At 33.7% G+C, this 26,350-nt stretch overlaps 1 protein-coding gene across 1 annotated transcript in view; it reads left to right on the forward strand.

Moving 5' to 3' along the window:
- The window catches only part of LOC129220434 (mannan-binding lectin serine protease 1-like), a 110,693-nt gene that overhangs the window by 24,281 nt on the left and 60,062 nt on the right, over positions 1-26,350 (forward strand). Inside the window, exon 2 of the mRNA XM_054854857.1 lies at positions 25,739-25,925. Within this exon, the coding sequence (XP_054710832.1) occupies positions 25,739-25,925 (187 nt within the window). The remainder of the gene's footprint in view (positions 1-25,738; positions 25,926-26,350) is intronic.

Consider the following 26,350-nt stretch of genomic DNA (forward strand, 5'->3'; position numbering starts at 1 on the left):
AAAAAAAAACTTGGATAATTTCTTTTCAATCAATAGGGATGACACCCGTCGTTTCCAGGTCGACAGCTGGCATTCAAAAATACAGTTTTTTAAGTGTAATTTTTCGAAAAACAGCCAAAATATCAATTGTTTGTTTAATATTTCTTGCCAAAAACGGTGAAGGTCTTTCCCCAAGTTTTTATTAAACCATATTGCATTGAAAAAAAAAAAACCCCTAAAACAAAAACAAAAAAAAAAAAGTCAACGTATCTCATAAAACAAAACAAAAAACATGCATCAAGTCGTAGGGCCGCCAATCAAGTGCCGGACCCCTTTCCCTCTTACAACTTTTGAAATTTATAATACTTGTGAATTCCAAGTTGGTCGAAAACTAAAGGTCCCCAAGATTCCTACAATGTTTTTATGGCCTATGATCGGCATTGTCAAGTCGTCCTTTTGACTCGTCACCCACTTCACTTTGCTTCTAAAGTACCGTCTCCTACAATAAATTTCACCACTGCGCCTTCTATTATGAAAGAGGGAAGGTAACTTTAGTACAGTATCTTAAATTTTATACTGGTAATAGTTTATTCTGAAACACGATGCGTTATACTTTGATGTTGAAAAAAGGTGTTAATTAAAAATAATGAACAGAGTGGTTTTCTCAATTGATTTTTATTCATACTCAGAACTCAAATCAATTGTAAGCTTGACAACTAAACTTCTCTTAGGTAGTGTTAATAAGTTAATTTAAAAAAAATAGAAGTTCACAGGCGACTTAAAAGAGAAGGTAAAAAGCTAATTCCCTTTTGAAGTGTGTTTCTTTAACTCCACAGCTTGCTGAGACAAAATTTATAAACAAATACGGCTGTTCTGAAAAATAACGAAGCGTAAACCTGGAAAAATTAAAAACTTTTCTGAGATCCGGAATGTCCCCTCGTTTGTAATTTAAAAAAAGCTTTTGTTCTCTATAAAAAAGAAAAAGCTAATTTGCCATAGTTAATGAATCGATTCATTCTCCTAATCTTAATGCTCCTCTTAAAAGAGCTCTCGAGTATTTCTGCATACGAAAAAAGAAAAGAAAAAAAAATGCCTGAAGATTCATACGAAAAGCTAGTTCGACATTGTTAGTGAATCAATTGATTATCGCAATCTTTATGCTGCTCTTATACTAAAAGAGTTTTTGTGTATTCCTGCATGTGAAAAGCTAGTTTGACAAAGTCAATGAATCGGTAGATTCTCGTAATTTTCATGATCATCATGAAAGAATTCTCATGTAGTCCTGCAATTATAATTTGAAGACTCATATAAAAAGCTAGTTTGACATAGCTACTGAATTAATTGATTCTCGTAATCTTAGTGCTCTAATGAAAAAGAATTCTCATGCATTCCTGCGTACGAGAAAACAAAGTAAATTTTTAAAATGATGCAGTTGAACAGAGCTCGAGTTGGCTATCGAATAGAGATTTATTTAACACTTTTACAGAATTTTCGAAATATTGTGTGTAACGCAAGATTTCACAAGAGTTAGGCTCAGATTAAAAGAATTGGTCATATTGTAGCTCCATCTCTGATTTCTTAAATCTTACAAATAATTTTTGATTTTAAAAGAATGCCTATTTGTAAACAAACGTTGAGTTTCTTTAAACAATAGTAACTTGGTGCGAATGGGAGAATGGTTTTTACTTGAAACAAGAAAAGTTTATTTAAGGAGAAAAATAATTCTAAGACGTTAATTTATTTCCGCTTGTTGAATTACTGGACTATTCTATTACGGTCATTTTAGAATCTCGAAACCGCGATGTTTCTCCAATCTGTTCTTCCATCCAAAATGCTAAACAGTGTCAACTGATGTCGTCTTAAATAAAAGCACGGAAAGAAAAGAAAGGACGAAGATGGAAAAAAAAAAGATAAAGAAAAGAAATAATGATGATGCAAAAACACAAACGCATGCAACAAATGGAAATGAAGGGATTGAACAACAGAAAGAAACCGAAAACCAGATTAAAGGAAATTGACCTTGACGCGTGCGTAGCGACACAAATCAAGATTCATTCTGAAATTTTGTGGTAAAGTAACATCGCTCACGCAAAATGTTTCGTTTCTCTCTCGGACTCGCGTGTGCGATGGTGATTTCGAACAGCGTATGACCCTGTTTATGAAACAAAACGGAGGTAGCTGCTCATAGATCAGTTGTGTGTGTTTTTCACTCACTTTTTCTTCAGACAGAATTTCAGATGCTGGACCACCAGGGGCGCCCCGAACATAAATTTTTGGGAGGGCGGAAATTATGAATTGCTGAATGGAACTCCAAATTTTGCCAAATGATCATAATTTTGCCGAACCGTCAGACAAAATTTGCCGAATAATGAAATTTTTGGAAGGTCACGGTGACTTCACGTGACCTCCCATCCGGCTGCCCTTGTGGACCACGAATCTCGCTTGCTCAGATTGTCAATGGTTCACCCACTAGCTGCAGCAACTCCTTTTGATATGGAGATTGCGCGTTGGTGAATTTATGCCAGGCGTTTAGACCAGTGATACCCAACCTACGACCCACGGGCCACATGCGACCCGTGAAGCTGATCAATGTGTGACAAGTTATTCTCTTCAACATTACGAAATCGAAAAGTAAGCTATGGAAACTTCCAAATCAACACATCATCTTCATTCGATATTAAGAATGATTGTAGCAAATTTGGAAGAACATAGTTTTTCAAAGACAGGCGGAAACTTTGAATTGATGAAATAAGCACATACTAATGATGACACGAATTTCTGGTTTGTATTCTTCCCCTTCCATGCTTTCTTATGTTATCATGGGGGGGGGGGAATCAAATACATTTAAATTTTATATGTGTACTGACCCACGCGCGAGTCACCTTAATATGAGGTGATGGGTAAAAGAAAGCTAGGTAAAGCTGCTTTAGATTGATCTAAATGCTGATTTTGCCAACATGTGGCAATTATTCCCAATCATAAATAATTATTTGTATAATTTCCGAAAATAATTATTGAATTTTAATATTTTTGTCTCAAAAGTTGCTCTCCGTACAGATTTTCCTGCATTATAATAATGATGGAAATCCCCAACTTTGAGTCTCTTTTTCGTCTTTGGAAAAATGAACACCTAAGTGGAATAGTAAACAACTAAATAAATAAAACTCTCTCTTTCATGTTTTATAACACAATAACCCCTAAAATTTGTTCAAAAGTCCATAAATAATAACTTGCTGAGACAACGAAAAGTTATGTTCTGTTAATGTCTTCTTGATATATTGTTCAAAGAATCTGTGTTACTAATGCCATTCGGTTTCACGCTTGACTTGTGAAAACAATGTCACGCAAGCTCCTATTCTTTTACCTTGGTTGCGCAATCTTCCAACCACTGATTATACCATGCTTAGAATCTCAGACTTCTCTAGATGAAGATGGAGGGAGGGGATCAACTCGCTTCCTTACTGCCTATGTGGGTGCAATTTAATTGCTACTCTCATTGAAATAACTAACGTGTTTTTAATCCAAACAAAGACAAAAATCTAAACATTGTGGTCTATTTCACGAAAAGCGGTAGCGGTCGTAAACGAAGCAACGCTGGGAAGACTGAACAACACCAGCAAAAACAGTAAATGGATAACACTTCTCTGTTTCATTAAAAGAAAGGCGTTTGCGATTTCTCTCAGAAACCACATCAAAATCCATTATCAAAATTAAAAAAAAAAAAAAAAAAAAAAAAAAAACATTTGTTTCTAATTCAAGATGCAGCCAGAGGTTAAAAAAATTTTACTTTTTTTTTGGGGAAGCTTTTTTTTTTTATTGTTTTTTAATTACTATGCTCAAAAATTAAGTACCGCGTTCCTAAAAGCTATCCTTTTGCATGAATTTCGGTCTATCTGTTCAAATTTTTTATTCGCATTTAATATTACGCAAAAAAATACGACATCAAATAATCATCAGAGCAATAATTATATATTCAGTAAGAATATGATATAAAAAGATACCGTTTAGAAAATTGCTTTAACAGATAAATAGATAGATAGTTAGATAAATAAATAAATTGAAATGAAACGAAATGAATTAAAATATTAATAAAATAAAAATTAAATGAATTCATTTAAATGTATTTGATATAAGAAATTCTTAATTTTAATATAAAGAATAGTCATTCATAAACATCGTGTCTACCATACCTAAAGGCATTAGGTAGGGAACACGACATCGCTTTTTTTGACCAAGCACCCAAGCACCTTATAGAACAATGAATCACATAACTCGTTATCTACAAATCACAAAGCGATTATACTAACGCCAAACCATGGCAAAGTGAAATCATTAAACAATCTTGCTTGCTTTATAAAAGAGTATAATCATTTTTAAAGAAAGTATACCAGTTTCATTCTTTGCTTTTAAATTAAAATTTTAAAATTGGAAGAAAAAAAACAGTTTGAATTTTGAAATTTTGAATTCAAATGATGTTTCCGCAATCACTATTTGAATAGGACCCTACTCGTTGGGTTTCTTGTTTCTACTAACGACTTTTATCGTAACCATATCATTTGAATTTAAGAATGATGGATATTATGTGCTGGATCCTGGATATTGTTTTCGCGTAAAAAGGATTGTGTTAAGTCGAGAAGGTTTTGTTTCTAAATAATTCGATTGTCTGAGGGAGATGGACGCCTGCACTATAACCATAGAAAAATTAAATTAATTAATTGAAAAAATTATATTAATCAAAGGACGAACGTCATTCAATGATCAAGTGAAAACAATATGCAATTTATGATTGCTCGAAAAAATTGGAATTTTAAAAAATAGCTTATTTGAATGTTTTGCTTCTGCAGAAAATATTTTAAACAATCTAAATGTTAAATTATGACCTTCTTTTCTTGCCCTCTTCCATTCAATCTTTAGAAAGGTTATGGAATTGAGCACTATTATGGTTTCCATTGTTTACGTTTTTTTCCATTCTTCTGTGAAATGAATTTCATCCTTCTATAAAAAATATCAAGCATTTTCAAATATTGGAGGGGGGAAACCTCTACTTATATCTCTGTATGTAAAATTTTAAGACTATATATTGAAATAAATGAGATAAACATACTTTAACTATTGTTTGTCATAAATCCAATTCTGATGAATTTCGTTTTCATGACTGACAGCTGAAATTCATTGCATTTACTTCTGAAGAAAGTTATTGACTGACGAAAAGAAACTATACAATTGCAGATAAGTTTTAAACAAAAATATTAATTAACGTAAAACAGAACTATACAAAACATCAAGCATTATCAACGCCGATTTTCTTATAAAGAAAGGGCAGCAAAAAGTAAGTTTTGGATACTTTTTTTTTTCTTTTTTTAGTTTCAGAAACTCTTCTTTAGAGGTTTTAGGTGGGTTTTTAAAATTTAAAGTCAAGATGTTTTTGATTTTTTTTAAAGGAGAGAAGAGATGGACAGATTTTAGATTGGTTTACAGGAGATATGGAGCTAAATTCTGCTGTGAGCAGGTAAAGAACAGTAACTGCAAAACTGTTGTATGCGTTTCTGTTTTTGTATCATCATTTCTTTTCTTTCTTTCTTTCTTTTTTTTTTTTTTTTTGCATGATTGTCATCTATTGTAATTTAGCTACATTGTACAATCTTGCTCATTCGGTTTCCGCTAAAAAGAAACCTCGAAAAGATCGCATAGTTCCAGCATTCCTCTATTGTTAGTTTTTAATACAAAACGCGTTTTTTTTTTTTTTTTTCAAATATCTTTAAAACTTATTTCTGCAGATACTACCGTTTATCTGTTCACGACAGAATTGCTTTTAATGCTGACAATTAAGTACAACACAAGTAGCAAAATAATAGTAAGCGGACGGCGCGATGGGAGAAAAATGACAGCTCTCTACTATTTTATACATAATTGCTATTTAGAGCTGGATTCTTTTCAATAGAGCCATAAGAACAACATTCTAATTTGACACTAAATGAAACTTGCAAGTCAAAACTTGTGGGGAAAAAAAAACTTGGATAATTTCTTTTCAATCAATAGGGATGACACCCGTCGTTTCCAGGTCGACAGCTGGCATTCAAAAATACAGTTTTTTAAGTGTAATTTTTCGAAAAACAGCCAAAATATCAATTGTTTGTTTAATATTTCTTGCCAAAAACGGTGAAAAATGATGACTTTGATGAAGCATGACTTTGATGGTTTTCACAAAAGCACCATTGAAAAATAATGTATGAAAAATATATAACAAGTTGGATAGCAATTCTAACAAATAGTCAGGTCAGCCCTCTCCCAAGCTCAATCGTTAACTTCAAAATTTTAAATTGCTTGATTGAATAACTATTCTATCCTTCTAAAGTCATATCAAACAATACTACCTCACTTCACTTCACTTGATCGAAATTAGGATTATGCATTCCACGTGTTTTACACCTGTTGCATCAGCTTATTGCTGAACCGTAACTCATTCCGCAAGGGCCTCGCTCGAATAGGATGCACGGTTGGAAAATTCAGTCACTAAACCCGAACTATCCCCACGGCCGGAAATTGAAATGAAATTATATCAGTGATGGGCCGCGCGCAGTTAATTTTTAAAGTAGGGGAAATGTTCTAACCCATGCACGCGGGTTAGTTTAAAGGGACAAAAAGAGAGGGGAGAAGATGAAAAAGTTCTTCCGTTAGTGGTGCTTTTGAGCCGGAAAATTCTTTGTTCTGCTCACCGTGCGAAAGGAAGACATAGTGTACACACGAGCGGAAGCTTAAAAAGGGAGCAGATACAAATAAATTCAGCACTTCATCAATATTTTTGATTTTCTTTTCGCTATTAATTTTCATACTTTTAATAATCTTAATAGGTTTCAGCAAAACTGACTTAAAATGATACAAATTTTATCATTCTGTCATTCGTTTTGCTTAGTCTCATTCATAAGATTTTTCAATCGATTGATCTTTTCAGGAAAGGAAAAAGTAAGAATGGGGTCGTTTCCGAAATTTTAAAAGCATTTTTTTTTCTGAAAGAGCATGCTTAAAAACATAGGATTTGACCACTTCAAAAATAATTTGACAAAGTTTAATACTTTTTAACACTTATTTCAATCGTTGCGCAGATTCAATTTCATTTTCTTACGCTTCTGCTCATGACATCACAAGTGATGAAATGCCGTTCACTGATGCCATTAACGCAAAGCGCAATATTTAATTCGCTTCTTTCTCTCACATGTACTGGCAACGATATGGTTGATAGAGCCCAATATTTAATTTGTTTCTTAATCATCATAATCTGGAAACGCGGTATACATCAAGCTTCAGCATTCAGTGTGCCAGTGGAGTAACGCGCCAAAGTTCATCACTTGTGACGTCATAAAGTCCACGCCTTGTTTAAAAATCGGACATTTCAAAAAATAAATTAAAAATTAAACGTTTTTAAAGTTTTTCCTCCCTCTATGTTTTTTTTTTTTTTTTTTTTTTTAATCATTCTTCAGTCACTAAAAGTAGTACTTTTGACTGATGGAAACAACCCCATTAATCAACGCATTTGAAACAAGACCTCAATTCAAGTCATTCCCTACCCTTATTCATACGCAAAATCCACAGTTAAAAATGATGCATACCAAACCGTCCTCACCATTTAGTTTCTATAGTTTTCATTTTGGGGTAGAAAAATAAAAATAAATAAATATGAATTTTATAATTCTTATACTGAAATAAATTTTGCGAGCCAATTAATTATTAAATAATGGATGATATCTGAATGAAAGTAGCTGTTCTGTTCACATTGATTTCACTCGTTGAATTATTAGAAGAGTCATGCAAAATAATTTAAAAGGAGAGTCATTGTAGCCTATCTTTTATGGGTGGTGGACGGCCATGCTATTTAATTTATTTCTGTCACAATCTGTACTTCTGTGTTTTCTTAATATTTAGTCCTCACTTTGATTGTTTTATTTTGGTTAGTTAAACTAAAAAGAAAAAACTCGACATTTATTTTATAAATCTATGCTTAAGTTTCTCGAAACTTCTCTAAAACACTTTGAAAATACAGAGCATGTCCAAAACAAACTTGTTGTCAACTGTTTTCCATGTTTGCCTTTTCAAAAGGCGCGTTTTTTGACCTGGAAATATATTCACTGCAGTCTTTTTGTTTACTTTTTACGCGCCTACAGGACAAACCACCTAAGAATATCCGGAAACATATTTAACGAGTCGGCAAAAAAAAATTTAAAGCTTCATCCAAACTTGTTTTAGAGCAGAAGAAATATTTGCAGTTCAGAGGCTTGAACAGAGACGAACGTCCTTGAAGATTTTTTTTTTTTTTTTTTTAAGTTTCTTTGCAGTTTTTATTTTTTCTGAGCATGGAAAGGTAAAAGAAAAAAGACATATAGCAAAATGTCACTTCGTGTTCTTTGAAGTTCAGATTTATAAACAAATGTTTAAGAGTTTCACCAAAGTAATGTTCATGTAAGCAACTTCAAACAAAGCCGCAAGAGGTAACAAATAAGTTTTTGACGAAAATAAAAGGGCTCCGTGTGATATTAAAACAAACCTAATTAATATTTAGCAAAATGAAAACGTACAATCTCCTTTCCCACAGCTTATGCTATGTACTACTTTTTAAGATTGTAGTCTTAGGGTAATTATTTGTAATTGCTTGAAGTAATTAAAAAAAGATAAAATCAATTCCGAATATATATACTTTGTGTTTTTATTCAGAAATTAAAATTCATTTAATTATTTTGCGATTTTGCTTTTCGCGTGCAAAGAAGTTTTATCTTTGAGCCATCTTTGACTGTGATACTTAAATCTCTATGTTCTAAATAATTTATTTCTGAATATTCAAAGCAAAATGTTTTTGAAGTAAGTGTCAGATTCTAATATAATTAAAAACTGAGCGTATGTATCTATGTATGTACCTATGTATTTGTATCATATAATCATCTACGTCCAAGTTTCTTCTCCCGAACGACAGTGAACTGACCATCGAACCAGGTATCGATGGATTCGTAATCTTCCCGTCTTTATGTTTGGCTATTTAACATAATCTTCCGATAATGATTAGCAGAGATATCAATTAAAAACTATTAATTATGACACTTAGATTTCGACAAAAAATCCCTATTTTTTGAAGGCTTTCCCCCATTCAAATTACTATTCAGTGCTTCATCTCAACTTTCCGCAACAATGCTTTTATTAAAATTTATAGCAATGAAGAAAGTTATTTAGACGAAAGATCTGTTGGCATTTTTTTTCTCGAATATGAATAAATAAAATTCTGGGTCTTGTTTTGAAAGCTTCTCCTGTAATCGAAAGATTTAAAATGTTTCCTTTTTGGTTATTTTTCTGGAATCTGCCGCAAAATTTTACTGATATATATATATTTTTTCTTTTGTCCAAACGTGATTGTTGAACACGCGTCACTTGACATAACTTTGATTTTCGAGGTAGACCGAGCAAAGTCGGGCGAAGCCGCTAGTCACAGTATTAAAATATGAATCACTGTTCAATCAAACTGCAGCACTTTGGAATTCATTTGGTTGGTTGATTAAAAATTGATATTTTTGGCAGTATTAAAAAGTTTGAATTGTGAAAGTCATTTCATAAATTGTTAATCCAATGCCAAAATGCTTCGATAAATAAGATTATTAGCAAGTGAGTTTTAGAAAAGCTCTTACTAAAGGCTAAATGAAAACATAGTTTAATTATCTGTAAAATATAACCATTGACCAGGAGTCTTACAATAATTATTTATGAAGCTGACCTAAAAGGTTCTTACAATGTAATCCTTAACTAATCTTTAAGTTTTCAAACTAATACTTTTTCTTTGACTTATAAAACCAATTTTGAAAGCTGGATTTTAATGATTCAAATTTATTTTCTACATGTTAAGAGTAATCCTCCAATGATCTACAAAACCACTGCTGGTTGCTAAATTTGTATATTAGAGCATGTGGCGCATTAAAGGGAAGGAGGCCTTGGTTTAAACGAAATTGCCAAGCCGAGTATGGTAGTTTATTCACATAAAAAACTATTTTGATTTTAAAAAAAACCTTCAGAATTTAATTATGGCTGCGATAGTGGTTGGACACAATCTTGCCCGCCAAGCCATTGTTTAGAGCAAGATCAGTTGTTCAGGAGCTTTGATTTTTGTTCCGTAATATCGTCTTTCTTCTTGGCATGTGCCCAGATATCTTGTGGACAGGGCTTAGTTCCGAACAATAGAAGTGTAGAAGTCCCATAGTGTCCAGAACTTATTTTACTGCCTAAATATCCTGAATTCCGCCTGTTGAGTAAAAATTCACATAAAACTGAAAAAAAAAAAAAAAGCCAAGAGCTATGCTTGCCTTTGAAAACACTAGTCCTGCTTCTATACAACATGGAGTATAAGTGCTACCAGAGGTATTTTAACACTAAGCGTATGACAAGCGTACAGCTTTTACCAGAGTATTCACGAATTGAGAATCAAAAATACGTCTCGAAAATTCAGCCAAGCATTTTCTCACGCTTTGTATTATAAATCAAAATTTAGCATTGTGGAAAATGGGAAACGAAAAGCAGTTAGAATTTTAAAAATATCATATTTGAATGTTTTTTAATTTTTCAAATTCAAAATGCAAGACATTCCAAATTTTGGCATTTCAAAATAGTGTGCACGGTTTTCCTTTTTCTCCCATCTTTCATCTCATCCTTAGCAAATTAAGGTTTTTTTAAGAAAAATTTATTTATTCATCCATCTGTCTATCCATCTGCCTGTCTGTCTGTTCATTTATTTATTTATTTATTTATATTTATTCATTTATTTATTCATATTCATTCATTTTTTTATTCGTTCATATTTATTCATTTATTTATTTATTCATATTTATTCATTTACTTATTTATTCATATTTATTCATTTATGTATTTATTCATATTTATTTATTTATTAATATTTATTCATTTATTTATTTTATTTAATTATTTATTTATTTATTTTTTGGAGTATTTTTGGACACTATTAGGATCTTTACTGTTTTGTATATCTCACTCCTCTAAATAAATTTCATTTCTCTGAAAAATGTCAAGGATATTTTTGCACCTTCAAGAAAGAAACTATATTAACATCTCTGGCTACGCCTTTTTTGCACGAGACCGCAAAATAAGCAATATTTACAAAATACTTTTAGTATTTTGGCTAGGAAAGAAAAAAATATCTCACATTTTGGCCTTGATCAACGTTAAAAGCGAAAAATTGTGGATTTCTAAATCAAGAATTATATTAACACAATACCATACCATGTCTCCCAAATGCCGTTTCCCTTCCCGATCCCTAAGACTTCAAAAATCAATCCAATTTGAGGCAGTAAGAAGCAAAGGGATGTAAGTGGCAAAACTAAAAATTTGGAGATAACCAGTACAAATGGTAGGTGAACCCCTCCTCTGTCTTGGGGCAAGAGATAGTACTAAGTAGCCCTGGTAGGTGCTGCTGTACATCATGATTTAGAAAAAAAGTTCAATGAAAGCCTAACTAGGACGCAATCTTTATACGCGTTTTACTAAAAACTTGAAAATGTCCACTTGCGTGCCTTTGCTTCTCACTGCCTCATTTGACTGCAACCATTGGACTTCGCGCAGTCGAGTATCTTCTCAATGGAATGCCATTAATGCCGATCGAGACCCCCATTTGGTACTTGTCTTGTCACAATCAGCTGTCTGCAGGTAGTTCTCGAAGTCCACGACAGCCGTCTAGCAAAGAGAGAGAGCTGAGAGGTGGCCCTCCCCTCAACACTCCCTTCCCGAGAGAGAGCATCGCCCAGGTGAAATGGAAAAGAGAGAGAAGAAAAAAAAAAGATGCAGCCGCTTTTATTAGTTTTTTGTTCTCTACTTCCGAATGATGACGGGGAAAAATGGGTTCGAACGAACAAAAACAGTAAAAGAATAAACTGGCTGATCTTTTTATACTTGGATAACGGAGGGTGGCGATCGCATCAGGGGCTGTCGACAAAGTGAGCATCCTATGGGCATGTGGTGGTTGCGTTTGGAGAGATATGGCGTTATTATTGATTTAATTCGGATATTCAAACAACAAAATAACAACCTACAGCCATAACAAAAATACAGCCAGATTTTTTGAGAAATCACCATTGTTTGTTTTTCTCACTTGACCGCAGTTGATGTACCTCTGATTTTATTTTTCTACTAGTGGTACCCGCACGGCTGTGCCCGTAGAAGAATATTGAAAGGTCATTTGATTCGCCTGTATATTTACAAGTAATGGGTGATGATTTTCTCGCCAATTTGCTTTGTTAATTTGCTCACCCATGTTATGGTAATTTGCTCGTCCGCGTTATGGTGATTTACTCGTCAATGTAAATAAAAGATAAATAAATACCTTTGTGCTTGCGAAAAACATAATTTGAATTTAAGACGTCAAAATCCATTTTTTTTTTTAAATTTTTTTTAGTCTTCTTTCTTCATGTGGCGGATTTTTTATTTTTCTAAAAGAAGTTAATAGCTAATACTTTATAAGTCTGAGTAAAATCATTATTTGTCATCCTCATCATCATTATCCAACCACTGGATAAAAGTCCTGTTTCTGGATAAAAGTCTTTGTTAGTCTTTACCAAATGCTAAACACATTGATAAAAATTAAAGATTAAATTGAAAAAGAAAATGTTTTCGTTTTAACAATCTAATATGCTGCTCCACAAAAATACAGCGTTTATTTTTTCAAATGCTCTCCCTTGGCTTTTGACGTCTATTACGCCGGTTTCAGTTTTTCTTTATATATTTATTGTTATTCTTAAGGTTAGGCAAACAAACACACATGCATGCAAGATACATAGTCAATCCACAAAGTTTAAATTATTGTATTATTTTAATTTGCGACCAAATTTATTTCTGCACCTATAATTATTGATTAATACGGGAAGTTTCAATAAATTAGTTCACTTTCATCCTGTTTCTCTGTGGATAAAAGAAAAACTTTGAAACTGAATCATTTTCAAAAAGCTTTTTAAAAGTCATTCGATATGATGACTGACAGATCTACACATAATTTTTGTTTGTAACTTATTTATTGAAGTCATGAGTTTTACAATTTTAATCCTATTCTACTCTAATACCAAATTTTAATACTATAGATGACACCATATCCTCCACCTTAAAGAGGAATATTTCAACTAAGCAAGAAAATTCGAAACGAATTTTCAATTTTATATTAGATGTTTAGTTTCTAACTAATCGTCTCCGATTAAAAGCTCTGTATAACAGATAATAACTTCGCCTTACTATAAAAATTAGAATTTCGAACCTATTGGTAAAGTAAATTATTCTACACTAACATCCCTCAACGATTCAATAATAATGTAGTTTTAAAAAAAAATCGTTTTCGTAATCAAACTCTTTGCTTCACTGTGAAACGGTTGTTAAATGAAAATAGAACGAAACTAAATAAGCGAACTGTTAGAAAAAAACACATAATGCAATATAAATATTTTTATCTGCATATAATGCTTCAGCTTTATTTTTTCTACGTTCATGAAACAATGATAAAAATCGCTTAACTACCTAAGCCATTTTAAAAGAAGAATGCATCATTCTTAAAAATAAATCGAAATTGAAGAATGGGCTGTTTGAACAACCTTCTTTCTATAACAATGCTCCAGAACAATTGTTTCTCTTGAAAACTGAGTAACAACACATAAACAGTAAACTGTTTGAGAATGAAATGTTCGAAGCAACTCCGTGTAAATGATAAAATTATAAACCAAAAAATGTTATCAGAGACCAGAAAACAATCACTAACACGTGTTTTTTGCCCCTGCACATTGATTGATTTGTAGAAAGAAAACTCGGGAAGCATCAGAGGTTTAAAAAAAATCACTCAATATTTTCAGCTCTCCTAGTCAATAAACTGGAGGACAAGGGCGGCCATATAGAGGAGCAAGGGGGGGGGGGTTCAACCTCCCCCCCTTAGAAATTTAAACTTCCTTGCTTTTAGTGCTTTTTTTCTTTTCAAAAATGTAAAAACATTTCTTCTCCAGCCGTTAATGAATAAGTTATCAAAAATGTCAAATTTAATAACTCTAATCTGCACTAAAATCAATTTCCATTGTGGAAAATATCCTGCTTAAACCATGGGGAAAATATCTGAGTCCCCCTTACCATTTTGCACATGGGCGCCCTTGCTAGAGGACGCAAGTTAAATGCATCAGAAGAGTATTAATGTGACGTATTCAATCACTATACCTGTTTTTGCCCCTACATATTGATTGATTTGTAGAAAGAAAAATCAGTAGAGCATCAGGGGTAAAATAAAATAACGCAAGATTTTCAGCTATCCTAGTCAGTAAACTAGAGGATGCGAGTTTTAAATGCATCAGAAGAGCATTAATGTGACGTATCCAATCACTATACGTGTTTTTGCCCCTGTGTATTAATTGATTTGTAGAAATAAAAATCAGGGGAGCATCAGAGGTTTAAAAAAAAAAATCACACAAAATTTTCAGCTCTCCTTGTCAATAAACTACTGGATGCAAGTTTTAAATGCATCAGAAGAGCATTAATGTGACGTATCCAATCACTATACGTGTTTTTGCTCCTGTGTATTAATTGATTTGTAGAAATAAAAATCAGGGGAGCATCAGAGGTTTAAAAAAAAAAAAAAAAAATCACACAAAATTTTCAGCTCTCCTTGTCAATAAACTAGGGGATGCAAGTTAAATGCATCAGAAGAGCATTAATGTGACTCACTGTATGTGTTTTTGCCCCTGCGTATTGATTGTTTTTGTAGCAAGAAGAATTAGGGTGTTCGACCGCGAACAAATGATCCTTGTCAATCATTTGATAAAACGAGTCCATTCTTTAAAATAGGTAGAGAAGGAAGAAAGGACGCGTGCCATATATTCGAGAGTTCAACAACATTTTGGCGATATGGAAAAAAAAAAAAAAAAAAAAACAGTATTCCGAGTATATTTTTGTTATGTGATTATTTTGATCTGAAATGTTTTAATTGCAGCAATAACTGTATTGGGTTGGCGGGAAAGTAAAAATGTCCAGCTTTACAATCTTTACGGCAACCCTACTCTTTTCAGTTTTTAATTGAAATTAATTACAGGATTGATCTGAAACCAACGGCTGCTGAAAGAAGTAAAACCAACACCCACCCACTTCCGTAGGATGTGATCTGTCCAGTGAGACATCTGCCTTGACCGCATAAAATTAAAATATTTTACCTCTTTGGCTAATTTCTTAAATTCCAAAATGACGTATTCAGCTTTAGAACCAATAACGCCCTTTCAAATTCCGATCTTCAACGTTCGTATCGGCCCTCCACGAAAATGGACAATGGGATGGTTTCCTTCAGTCAAAAGTAGTACTTTTAGTAACTGAAATTGATAGAATGCGCAAAAAAAAAAAAAAAATATATATATATATATATATATATAAATTAATTTGAATTTTTGGCATCTTGAATTCAACTTATGTTTTTCGCAATCACGAGCGTGTGTGTTTGTGTAGGCGCATGTGTGTGGGTGCGTGGGTGCGTAAGTGTATGCATGCATGTGTGTGAGTGAGTGTTGTGTACGTGCGTGTGCGTGTAGGTGTTCGTGTGTGTGTGTGTGTGTAGGCGTTCGTGTGTGTGTGTGTGTGTGTGTAGGCGTTCGTGTGTGTGGGACATGGACGCCACCGCCCAGCAAAAGTGGATTCTGGGGGACAGTGCTCAGGACCAGCCGCGCCGCTGCCGGTGGACGGTGGTGCTGCAGGCCTGGTCCAAGCTGAAAAAGGAACCGTAACGCCAAGGACGGTCAAGTGAGAACAATAAGCAATCGTGATTGCTCAATAAATTAAAAAAATAAATAAATAATAATAACATGGACCCAGAAAATTCTTTCATTTTCCCCAACAGTTATTTTTTAATTAATTTTTTAAAATGTCCGATTTTGCAAACAATGCGTGGTCTTGATGACGTCACAAATGATGCTCTTTGGCGCATTTTTTACCGAGTTTCCACGTAATAATAATCAAGAAGCGAATTAAAATTGCGTTCTACGCTTGCTATCACCCATATCATTGCCATATTGATACAATATACGTGAGTAAAGATGCGAATTAAATATTTTGCACTGTGAATGGCAACACAGAATGGCATTTCATCATTTGTGATGTCATCGGCAAGAAATGTAAACAATGCAAGATTACCGATTTAAGTATTTTTTTAAAAATATTAAACTTAAACAAATTATTTAAAAAATGGTTAGATCCTATGTTTTTAAGCATGTTCTTTCAGAAAAAAATACTTTTAAAATATTGGAAACGACCCCATTCTGAAACAAGGCGGGGCGGTGGCTCAACTCTTCGCGGTCATACTTTAGGATCAGAAGGGAAAAAAAAGAAAGAAAGAAAACCACAAGCTTTAAAGCTCTTCTAGTTACTAAACCAGTGGATGCAAATAAAATGCATTAAAGAAGACCATTGACGTGACATATTGCAAAAAAGATAAATTGATTAAAACTATAAAAAAAATGAATCAATTACTAAACACACTTTTGGAACAGTGTACTAAACTTTTAATTAACCGCACAATTCATTCAAGTCGTGTGGCGAGGCACGCGCCACTAAACATCTCTCTCCTAATTATATACGATCGTCTGCTATAGAAATGAATACAAAAGGTAATCTTGTTCCTATCTTTCGGCCAAATCAGGCCCTACCTTTGTCTTTAGGAGGGTTGTTAGGATGGTAGTGGCGTGTGTGTCTTTAGCATTTCGGCGGGAATCCGGTTCACGCCCACGGTTAGAAACTCGTCAAGGATTGCGTCACTGGCGATAACTACCCCCCAAGGATGCCAAGAAAGAAGGATCACGATCAAGGCAATTTCCGATGACTGATTAAAAAATATTGGATGAGGAAAGTTTAATCGTTGATTTAATCTTTGAATTGATCTAGATATGTCTGTAGAAGCGAGGTATTTCTGAGGGAAATAAATGAGTTCTATTCGTTGGTAATTTGTTTCGTTTAGATACAATTGATTGAGAAATGACGGGAAATAAATACAGAGTTTGGTTTAAAAGAAGCTGTTGAGAATAATGAGTGTTAAAAAATAAAATATTAACAAAAGCAGTGAAACAAGTTCACCTTCAAAATGATGGAGAAGAAAAATGTAAGGTGTATTTATTTTACAATCATCATATCGAATGAAAGAAGTTAGAAGTCTTTTTAAAGTAATCAAACTTTCGAAAATGATTAATAATTTTTGTCTTGAACTTTAATTACTCTAATCATTGTTTAAAAAAACGGAAAATTTTTAGGCGGTATAGTAAAAATGTTTCAGTTAAAATGAAATGTATTTACTGATAAGAAAAATTTAGTTGTTTTTCCCGCGTACCTGTGCAACACATATAAACCATAAGAACATGTGCATCATACATATGAAGGAGTCATTGGGAAAATGGTCGAAGTCCAATCTTCGAATATAACAAAAATGTAAGTTTACTTGCTAATAAAATTACAATTTCGAAGAGAAGCAAATTTTTTAAAATAATCTTTGATAAAGTAGTGTTCAATTTCAAATATTACATTAGTTAAAATTAGCATTTATGATGAATGAATGAGTGAAACACAAAACAAAGATTTCATCAAAAATCGGACTTTCGTTTTCCAGTCATATGTATCTTTTCTTTCCGTTTACTTATTAACTTAATGGACTTTCGTGCTTAAGCTTCACCCCCCGCCCTTTATGATTTCTCAAAATATCCCCCAACGTTTCTTCATCATTCAAATTTGTTTTACTGACTGATGCAGGGACAATTTTGCGAATACAAAATGAATTTTGAAACTGTGACATGTAAGGCTCATAAAAATCGTTTGCAGTTGATCAATAAAAAAGACAGCAGTACATAATTAATTGCAGAATACGAATACCTTATCTACCCTTGTTTCCTTTTTAACTTGTGATTCCTTGTCTGAACTCTTAACAACCGGTTTCGTATACAATTTAAATTTTGATATTCGCTGGCTTTTTTAAAATTATTTTTATTATTTTGCCTTTTAAGTCAAAATAATAATTAAATAAATTAACTCATCGCCTAAATAAATGAACTCATCGCCTTCTGCATCAGTGAGCCAAATCTCCCATTTGGGAGCGATCGCCTCCCAGGTTGAGAACCATTTTAGCCTCATATTTTTTTTTTTAATTTTACTATGCTTAAGTTTTAGTTATAGAAAATTCAAACATTGAAATACTAAAGAAAATAGAAATTTTTGAAAAACTAAGACCTTTAACACGATAACAGGAAAACCACAAGAGAGCATTTGAAATCATTCATTGACAAACACGTAAAAATACTTTCGGTTCCAACGGCCCTCGAAATACAAATTCAGATCTCTTTCATACCGTTGCCGTCCTTTCGGCCATAAAAGAAACCCTTCAAAGTGCTTCTAAATTTACATCATTGATGACTAACTCCAACTACTCTCAGTGCAATCTGTACCCTTACTGGAATCCCGATAAAAACGCGGAATTGTTTTTAGTAGCCGACAACGATTGGAGCTCTATTTTTTGTGCAGTAGTCAAGTTTCAAGGTTGCTTGTGATGCAAATTTCGATGAATTTGAGACTACCAGGAGCACAGGAAGGGGGTGGATGGGGTTTACCTTCCCTGGAGCCTTGCTTTTTGAGCCATATTGCGAATTCTAGTATGTTAATATAGAGATATATGTAAAGACTGTTGTAAACATCCACCCGCCTCCAAGAGAAAAGTCTAGCTTGTTGTGACCAAATAGGGAGAAAATTCTAGCTGCGCAAGTGGAATGTTACAATTATATCCTATTTGTCAAAAAGGAGTTATATCAAGCAGCACGTAAGTACATATGAGAGATCAAAAGCATACTGTCCTATTAATGCGAACATTTCAGTTTGTGAAGCGGGTTTCTAAAAGCCACTGCTTCCGAGCTTTTCACTGCCTTAGGCAGGTAAAGAGCAGTTACTACAATTTTTTTTTTCATTTTTGTCATATATTGTACGTTAGCTTTATTGTACAAGCTTGCTTATGTGGTTTCCGCTGGAAAAAATACGCAAAAAAAAAACGTCTATTTCCAACATTTCCCTATTATTAGTGTGGAATCCAAAACGCGTTTCACCAATTATCTCGAAAATACATTTCTGAGGATACTGCCGTTTACCTGCCCACGACAGTGTAGCCAATGGTAATTATCAAAAAATAAATGCAAGGGTTTTTTTTTTTCAGAATTTTTAAAAGATTTGTGATGAATTCTGTTTTGAATACTTCACGTTATCTCTCACCAACACAACATATGCAAGTTAATCATTTCCCTATTACCAAAATGTATTTTTGTATAATAAATAGATTTGTATAGTTGTAATTGATTTCTGAAAAGAATGATTAGAAAGGATAATCATTTTTGTTTTACTTATCATTTCACTTAACTATTTATTCTAAAAGTAAATATTTAAAATAAAGTACGTTGTTAATTAGGTTTTATGTGACTTGGACATTGTTGAAGCGGTTCTGTAAAGACTAAAAGGTTCAATGAAGTTGCTTTAGATTTTGGATATCAAACAATTGACTCATGTTGAAAACTAAAATGAGGCAAATAGCAGAAATAGAACAATAAGGACTTTTATCTGTTTTAATAGAGTAATAGTTTCCTTTTTTAAACAGCGAGTTGGAAGAACTTAGTACGATATTTTTTACTTCATGGTTGCTTAGATTTTATACCAAAGTCTAAGATACAAACACGGTAATCAAACACGTCACAACATGACTCAAGTAAAAGAAAACATAACAGCGTTACATCACACAAATTAGCTGAGGACTGCAGACATGTGTTTTGGGGTTTCAAGAAATCCCTTTTATGAATGCAGAGAAATGATCTTTTGGCTGTAAAGATATCCGATAAAAGCATTGAGAATGAATAGTGCACAGCAAAAGTAAAGCTTGACCACACAGAGGTAGCCGATGATCATGATGTGGATACATAATCGGTGGCGGATACACCCGGCGGGCAACCGGGCATTTGCCCGGTGGGCCGGTCATGTTTCGGGCCGATCAGTTGCCCTGTCTACCAACAGTAAAATGTAAAGACCGCTAAGTAAATTCTCTAGCTTCAATTCCTCTTTACGCATGGGCTCAAGCCCACGGATGGAGGGTGAAAGGCCGTCGCTAAGGGGGCCGTAGGGGTGCTACACCAGCCCAGTTTTTCAGAAATGGGGCGGCCAATTTCATTTTAGTGATGCAATAAAAAACAGAAAAACAAAGGCAGTATTCAAAAGTTAAAATACTTTTGTCCATTCTTCAATTTCATCTATGAATTGCAATTCACATTTACCTTACTTATGAATGGCAATTCACAATTGCTATGAATTGTAGTTCATAACAATTGCGATAAAAGTGACAAAAAGTATTTTTTCAATAAGGCTTTAACAGAAAATGCAATCTTAAAACACAATTTGGAGCATCCAAAATTCTGTATTATAAAGATTACTTAAGTAAAGACCTCCTAAATGTGCGTTTTTAACATTTTTTTTTTCGAAAAATAAAATATTCAGTTTTTACTTCCTTTTACAAAAAAAGAAGTATTGTATTCGCGAAAAAATTTTCACTCAAAAATCGCCCTTAATTTCCATTTTGCTCACCCCCAAATGAATGTTGAGTTTTTTTTTCGATTCGACCACATGCGGAAAAGTGCCTAAGAATGTATAGACACGCGAAATATCCATTTTGACCATCACCGAGGTAATTACAACGACTTTTCTCGTGACGTCTGTATGTATGTGCGTATGTGTGTATGTGCGTATGTGTGTATGTGTGTATGTGCGTATGTGCGTATGTGTGTATGTGCGTATGTGCGTATGTGCGTATGTATCTCGCATAACTCAAAAATGGTATGTCCTAGAAAGTTGAAATTTGGTACATAGACTCGTAGTGGGGTCTAGTTGTGCACCTCCCCTTTTGGTTGCTTTCGGATGTTCCTAAGGGGGTCTTTTGCACCTTTTTGGGGGGAAATCATTGTTAATTTCGATGTAAACTCAAGTGGCGCTATAATTTGTCGGACACTTGGCGATATATCGCCAGTCTTTTGGTCGCCAAGTTTTGTCGCCAACTTGGCGACAAATTTGGCGGAGTTTTTTTTTTTTTTTGGTTTCAATTTGGCCATTGTTGGTGATATTTAGAGAATAAATATTGAATCACATTAAAATAGCGAATAATGGGGAAATGACATTAAATTGGAGTAAAAGGAAGTCATGTGATGCACACATCAGCTCGTTTTCACTCAATATCCCTCGAAGGGTTCAAAACCCACGGTTAAAGACCCTTCAGTTTGAAAATGATTATATAAAAAAATATGATTCTCAGGGGCCGCCGACACCTTTTCTACCATTTACCTTTCCTATTTTTTAAAATGAAAAATATCATCCTGAAAATCAGAGTTATGTATATAGAAAAGTACACAGGCCCCAGGAACATTGTTTAACTAGGAGAAAAATTAAAGTATAGCGAGAGAGATTGAAAATATTGAAATCAATAGTCACACTAGTAGTTCTAAATGTTTGAATGTAAAAATCATGCATGAATCGAAAATTGAAACAAAACTTTATCAAGAGGTGAAGAAGGAATGATATTTAAAATAAAAAAGAGTAAAAAAAGGTCTTGATGAAAAAATTACCATTAAGGTTATTTAAGGTCACCAAAGCACCAGATCAGTTTAAGAAAAGTTTTTTTACTTGGGGCCGCAGATAGCTTGCATTTCAAGCAAATGAAAATACTATGCTGTAAATTGAAAATTTCATTATGGAAAATGTAAATGGTTTTTAGGGAGAACACTGTTGGAGGGTGTTTCATATTTTGTATCAATAAAATAAATAAATGAAAATTGGGACGTAACCAAAAGGGGGGAAGAGAGAGATCCAAAAGAGCTTATATCTTCCTTTTTAGTCACCAAAGCTTGCCTAAAGTGCGTTTTTGAAACTTAACATTTTAAGGAACTCCTGGGAAAAACTCCCGAACCCCATTCCTTAGTTTAACATCATTAAAGATGGCCTAAAACAGCGTATTTGGGATTTCAGCTTCGAAAAATTTTGAGGAGAGTATTTCCGCCACAATTGACCTAGAAACGTTCCCACCCCATCATTAAAGAGCGTCAGAAATCAGTGTCGAAAAAATTTCGGAGGCCCCTTAAGCATCTACTTTCCATAATATCATCGAAGATCGTCTAAAATTACCTTTTTTGGGCTTCAATCACAAAAAAAAAAGGAGGAAAACTCCCAAATACCCACTTTTCCCCTATCATCATGACAGAAGATTTTTTGACCTATACCCTAAAATTAAATTAAAACGTTAAATTTAAATCTAAACACCACACACCAAGCCATTTTTGTAACTGGCCATAGTACTTTCCCCATCGATCTACTTCTTTTCTCACTTTCAGATTCTGGATCATGTAAAAGTCCATGTCATGGTGTCATGGACTCACATGTACACCGGACCTTTATATCTCTCATTGCCCACTCTAATTTCTCGTTCTAAGATCGTTTATAACTCCGTTTTCGAATATACAGAATCGAAAAATTTCAAAGTCCCCCCCCCCCCCCCCCCTCCCCCTTCGTCATCATCAGTAACGCACGTCAGAAATCTCGTTTTTAATGCTTCAATTTCGAAAACATTTCAAGTAGAGCGTTGCCGTAACTCCTCCTCTTAAAATTATCGAAGGTCGGTAAAAGTTTCGTTTTTGGAAATTTTAAATAACAGTCGATGTCCTAGTTTTCATTTTAAAAAAAGCTTACAATTGCCTTTTTAAGATTTCAATTTCAAGAAATTTCTTGGTGGATATCGCTCAAATCTCTCCTTTCCCTAGCATCACCCAAAATCTTTTAAAACTTCGTTTTCAGAGCTAATATTTTGAAATTTTCTCGGACCTCATCTTCCTAACATAACTGCAGATAATATATAAATGCAAGTTAGGAGTTTCACTTCCAAAAAATTGCCGGAAGAGGCCCTCGAACCTCCGATCTCCCTAACATCACCAGAGATCATCTAAAATTGCGTTTTTAGGACTACAATTTGAAAAAGTTTTCAGGGGAAAGAGCCCAGGACCCCATATTTCTGACTCAATGTTAAATTTAAAATTAGATTTCTAATACTAATATTTAATAACTCCCATATGCAAGAAAATCAATCTACTCCCTATCTCTCTCTGTATTGACATGCGTTTGAAAAAATTAAGGGGTCGCACACACCCCTCGTCTCCCTAATAACCTCCCTATTCTAACTGAAGTAATGTTAGAAGATATCATTACGGAAATAATCAATACAGCACCCGGCACTTAAAAATACTTAAATAGATTATTACAATCATCTTTTTTTTTTATTCAAACAAATGTTTAGCTTATCTTGTATCAATTGTTCACCGTTAAAATACAGAAAAGAATCCCATCTGTTAAATTTCGTTTAAAAGAAAGTATTTATTATTATTATTATTATTATTATTTATTTATTTATTTATTTATTTTGAATATTTTCCTCATATTTAAGTGATATCGTTTCCCAATCATTTTTGTAAAAATTAGTATCTATAGAAGCTATGGGGCCGCGACATCTTTTTATGCCAGGGCCGATTTCTTTAACCAATCCGCCACTGTACATAATTTGTATTATTTGTAATAGGTGTTTGTTATTTTGCAATAGATAGGATAAGCAAGAATGCGCCTCTTCCTACTCGGTACTTTCTGGCTGATTCTACATATTACAAATGATACAAATCAAACAGCGAGAAGCAAAGGGATGTAAGTGAAAATTTTCAAGTTTTGAGTAAAACGCGTTTAAAGATAAGATCCTAGGCGTTTAAAAAGACGGTCATAGGTAGACTTTCATTGAAAAGTTTTTCTAAATCAGGCTGTATAGCAGCACCTACCAGGGTTCTCTTGCTCCTAGACAGAGGAGAGGTTCACCTACCATTTTTACAGGTTATCTCCAAATTGTTAATTTTGCCACTTACATCCCTTTGCTTCTCACTGCCTCAATGGATGTTTCCCCTTGTAGGTCATCCATCTCTCCGTGTTGATAATATTGTCTTGTTTAAGCAATAAATAAATAACTTTCTGCTGAGGAATAACAGGAAATATCCAAAGTTGTTTAGCACAAATAAACAGATTACAGAATACATGTGTTCCTGGGTTTCAAGGAACCCCTTTTTCAATTCAAAGGTGTGAGCTTCTAGATGTAAAGACACCGAGTAAAAGGAATGAAAATGGACAGCAGACAGTTTAAATATCAAAATAAGCAATACAAAATCAAAGCAATACAAAATGGAAAAGGGATTCCTTGAACCACTGAAACACGTGTCTGCATTTCTCATCTAATTTGTGCAACTTATAGTAGTTATATTTTCATTTACTTATATCTGCAAAGGTACTCCTTTAAACTCGTTAACATGGATATAATAAAAAAAACCATCGTACTAATATTAAAAAATGCTAAAGACATAAACATTCAAACAGACAGACTGTTGCACTTTCAAGGACTTGAACACTAATGAATAAAAACACTGGTACTAAACATCTCAAAGTTTGTTTAACAACAACGCAATACGTACATACGATAATAAATATTTAACCCCAATCATTACTTAATTGCTGGAATTAAAAAGAACTTGACGGGGTGGTGTCATCCCACTCGCTGGGCCTTCTGCATTTACACCCACTTGCACTTTCCAGTGGACGCTGCGTGATTCATCTGTATTGGGAGCAGACGGAGGCATCACGCCCCAGTGCTCCGCAGGTGTCTTTTCGCATGAAAATCTCTTCGCAGACAGTCGGAGTTTTAAGAGAGCATGAGAGAGAGTGATAAAACATCACTCAGATTTTTTTTTCTTTTTGTGGAAACCTGGTTCTTGTTCTTCCTGTTTCGCGTAATATTTTAAAGATGCTAAAGGGAAACATGAAAGGGTTAAGAAAGTTGCTTCGTTTTTTCCGGTGTGCAGCTCTTTCGTGGTGCGCTTGATGAATACTGTTTTCTATACTGATTTTATGTTGTTTTTTTTTTAATCTAAAACTAGGTAAATAATGAAAAAATATGTTTTGTTTATATGCTGTGTGGTATAAAATAAACTATTTTGTACCTCATACTAAAATGAATCTTGCGAGATAACCACAAAAAATTAAAATATGTTAGTCTTTTTAAATAACACGAGAAAAGGGAAGGAAATCAATAAGAATTGTTGCGAACATTACAACATGCTTTTTTATTTTTACGAACCCTTTTTTTTTAGAAACTACGTAATTTCTGACTATTAATTGTCAAATTTGCAGCAATCATTCGTAACATCAAATGAAGATAATCGGAGATTTTTCGATTCATAACATTGAACATAACAACGATCCACACGGGTCAGACTCGAGATTTTCATGTTTCTTCTTTGATCTGACTAGTTCATTTACTGGACTGCTGCATCACTTTTCATTTAAACCCACCAAAAAACCTCAAGTAAAGCCATCAAAGGTTTCCTTTTTCTAAAAAAAAAAAAAAAATAATAATAAATATGCATATGTGAAAATTTTAATGCTATCTACTAAAAGCTATAGCTTTTAACGATATTACGAATTTCTAGAAAGAAAATTGCCTTAAGATGTTCCTTTTTTGCTCAGAGTACACGATATCATAAATAATAATATATTCAATTTTAAATGTTAACTCACTGTTCGCTTTTAACATTCTTCAAACACATTTTTCACGTCAAGGGAATGTTCATATCTTTGTTTTCTCTTCTAGAACTGATACGGGAAACATTCTGCTGGAATCAGGATTTCCGACTGGACTGCCGTTGGACTAACATATTAGCAATTCACGAGGCTTATTTTACCAACGACGAAGCACAAGTCAACAGTAGCTCGTGTTCGCACGCGAAAGATGGCAGGCTTCCTTGCACGGAAGATATTCGGCAAACAATTAATAAGAGGTAAGTTTGATAACTATTGTATGTTTGCACGAGTGATGAGAATAATCGAGTGATGAGTCTAACAATTGAATTCCTTGTGATTCCTTGTAATGATGGGTCAAGGAATTATTCTTTCGAATAACTAAATACAGTGGACTCTCTCTATTCTGAACACTCATGGGATCGAACAAAAGTGCTCATATTATGGGGGTGTTCATTATATAGGGTGACTGGAAATGCATGTATTCCAGGGTATTAGTTGACTAAGTTCAGTACTTTGCCGAGTGAGCTATACCAGTAATTGAAACAGGAGGCGCTAGATTTTGGACTGGCAGCTAGTGCAATGACTGATTAAACTCAGTAGGAAGTAAACTCTTGCATTTCGTTCTTTTTCTTTTAATTTTAAACGTTTTAAGTTACAAACAGCTATAAAATATTGCAATACA

This window comes from Uloborus diversus, chromosome 4, assembly GCF_026930045.1.
Source record: "Uloborus diversus isolate 005 chromosome 4, Udiv.v.3.1, whole genome shotgun sequence".
Taxonomy (NCBI): domain Eukaryota; kingdom Metazoa; phylum Arthropoda; class Arachnida; order Araneae; family Uloboridae; genus Uloborus; species Uloborus diversus.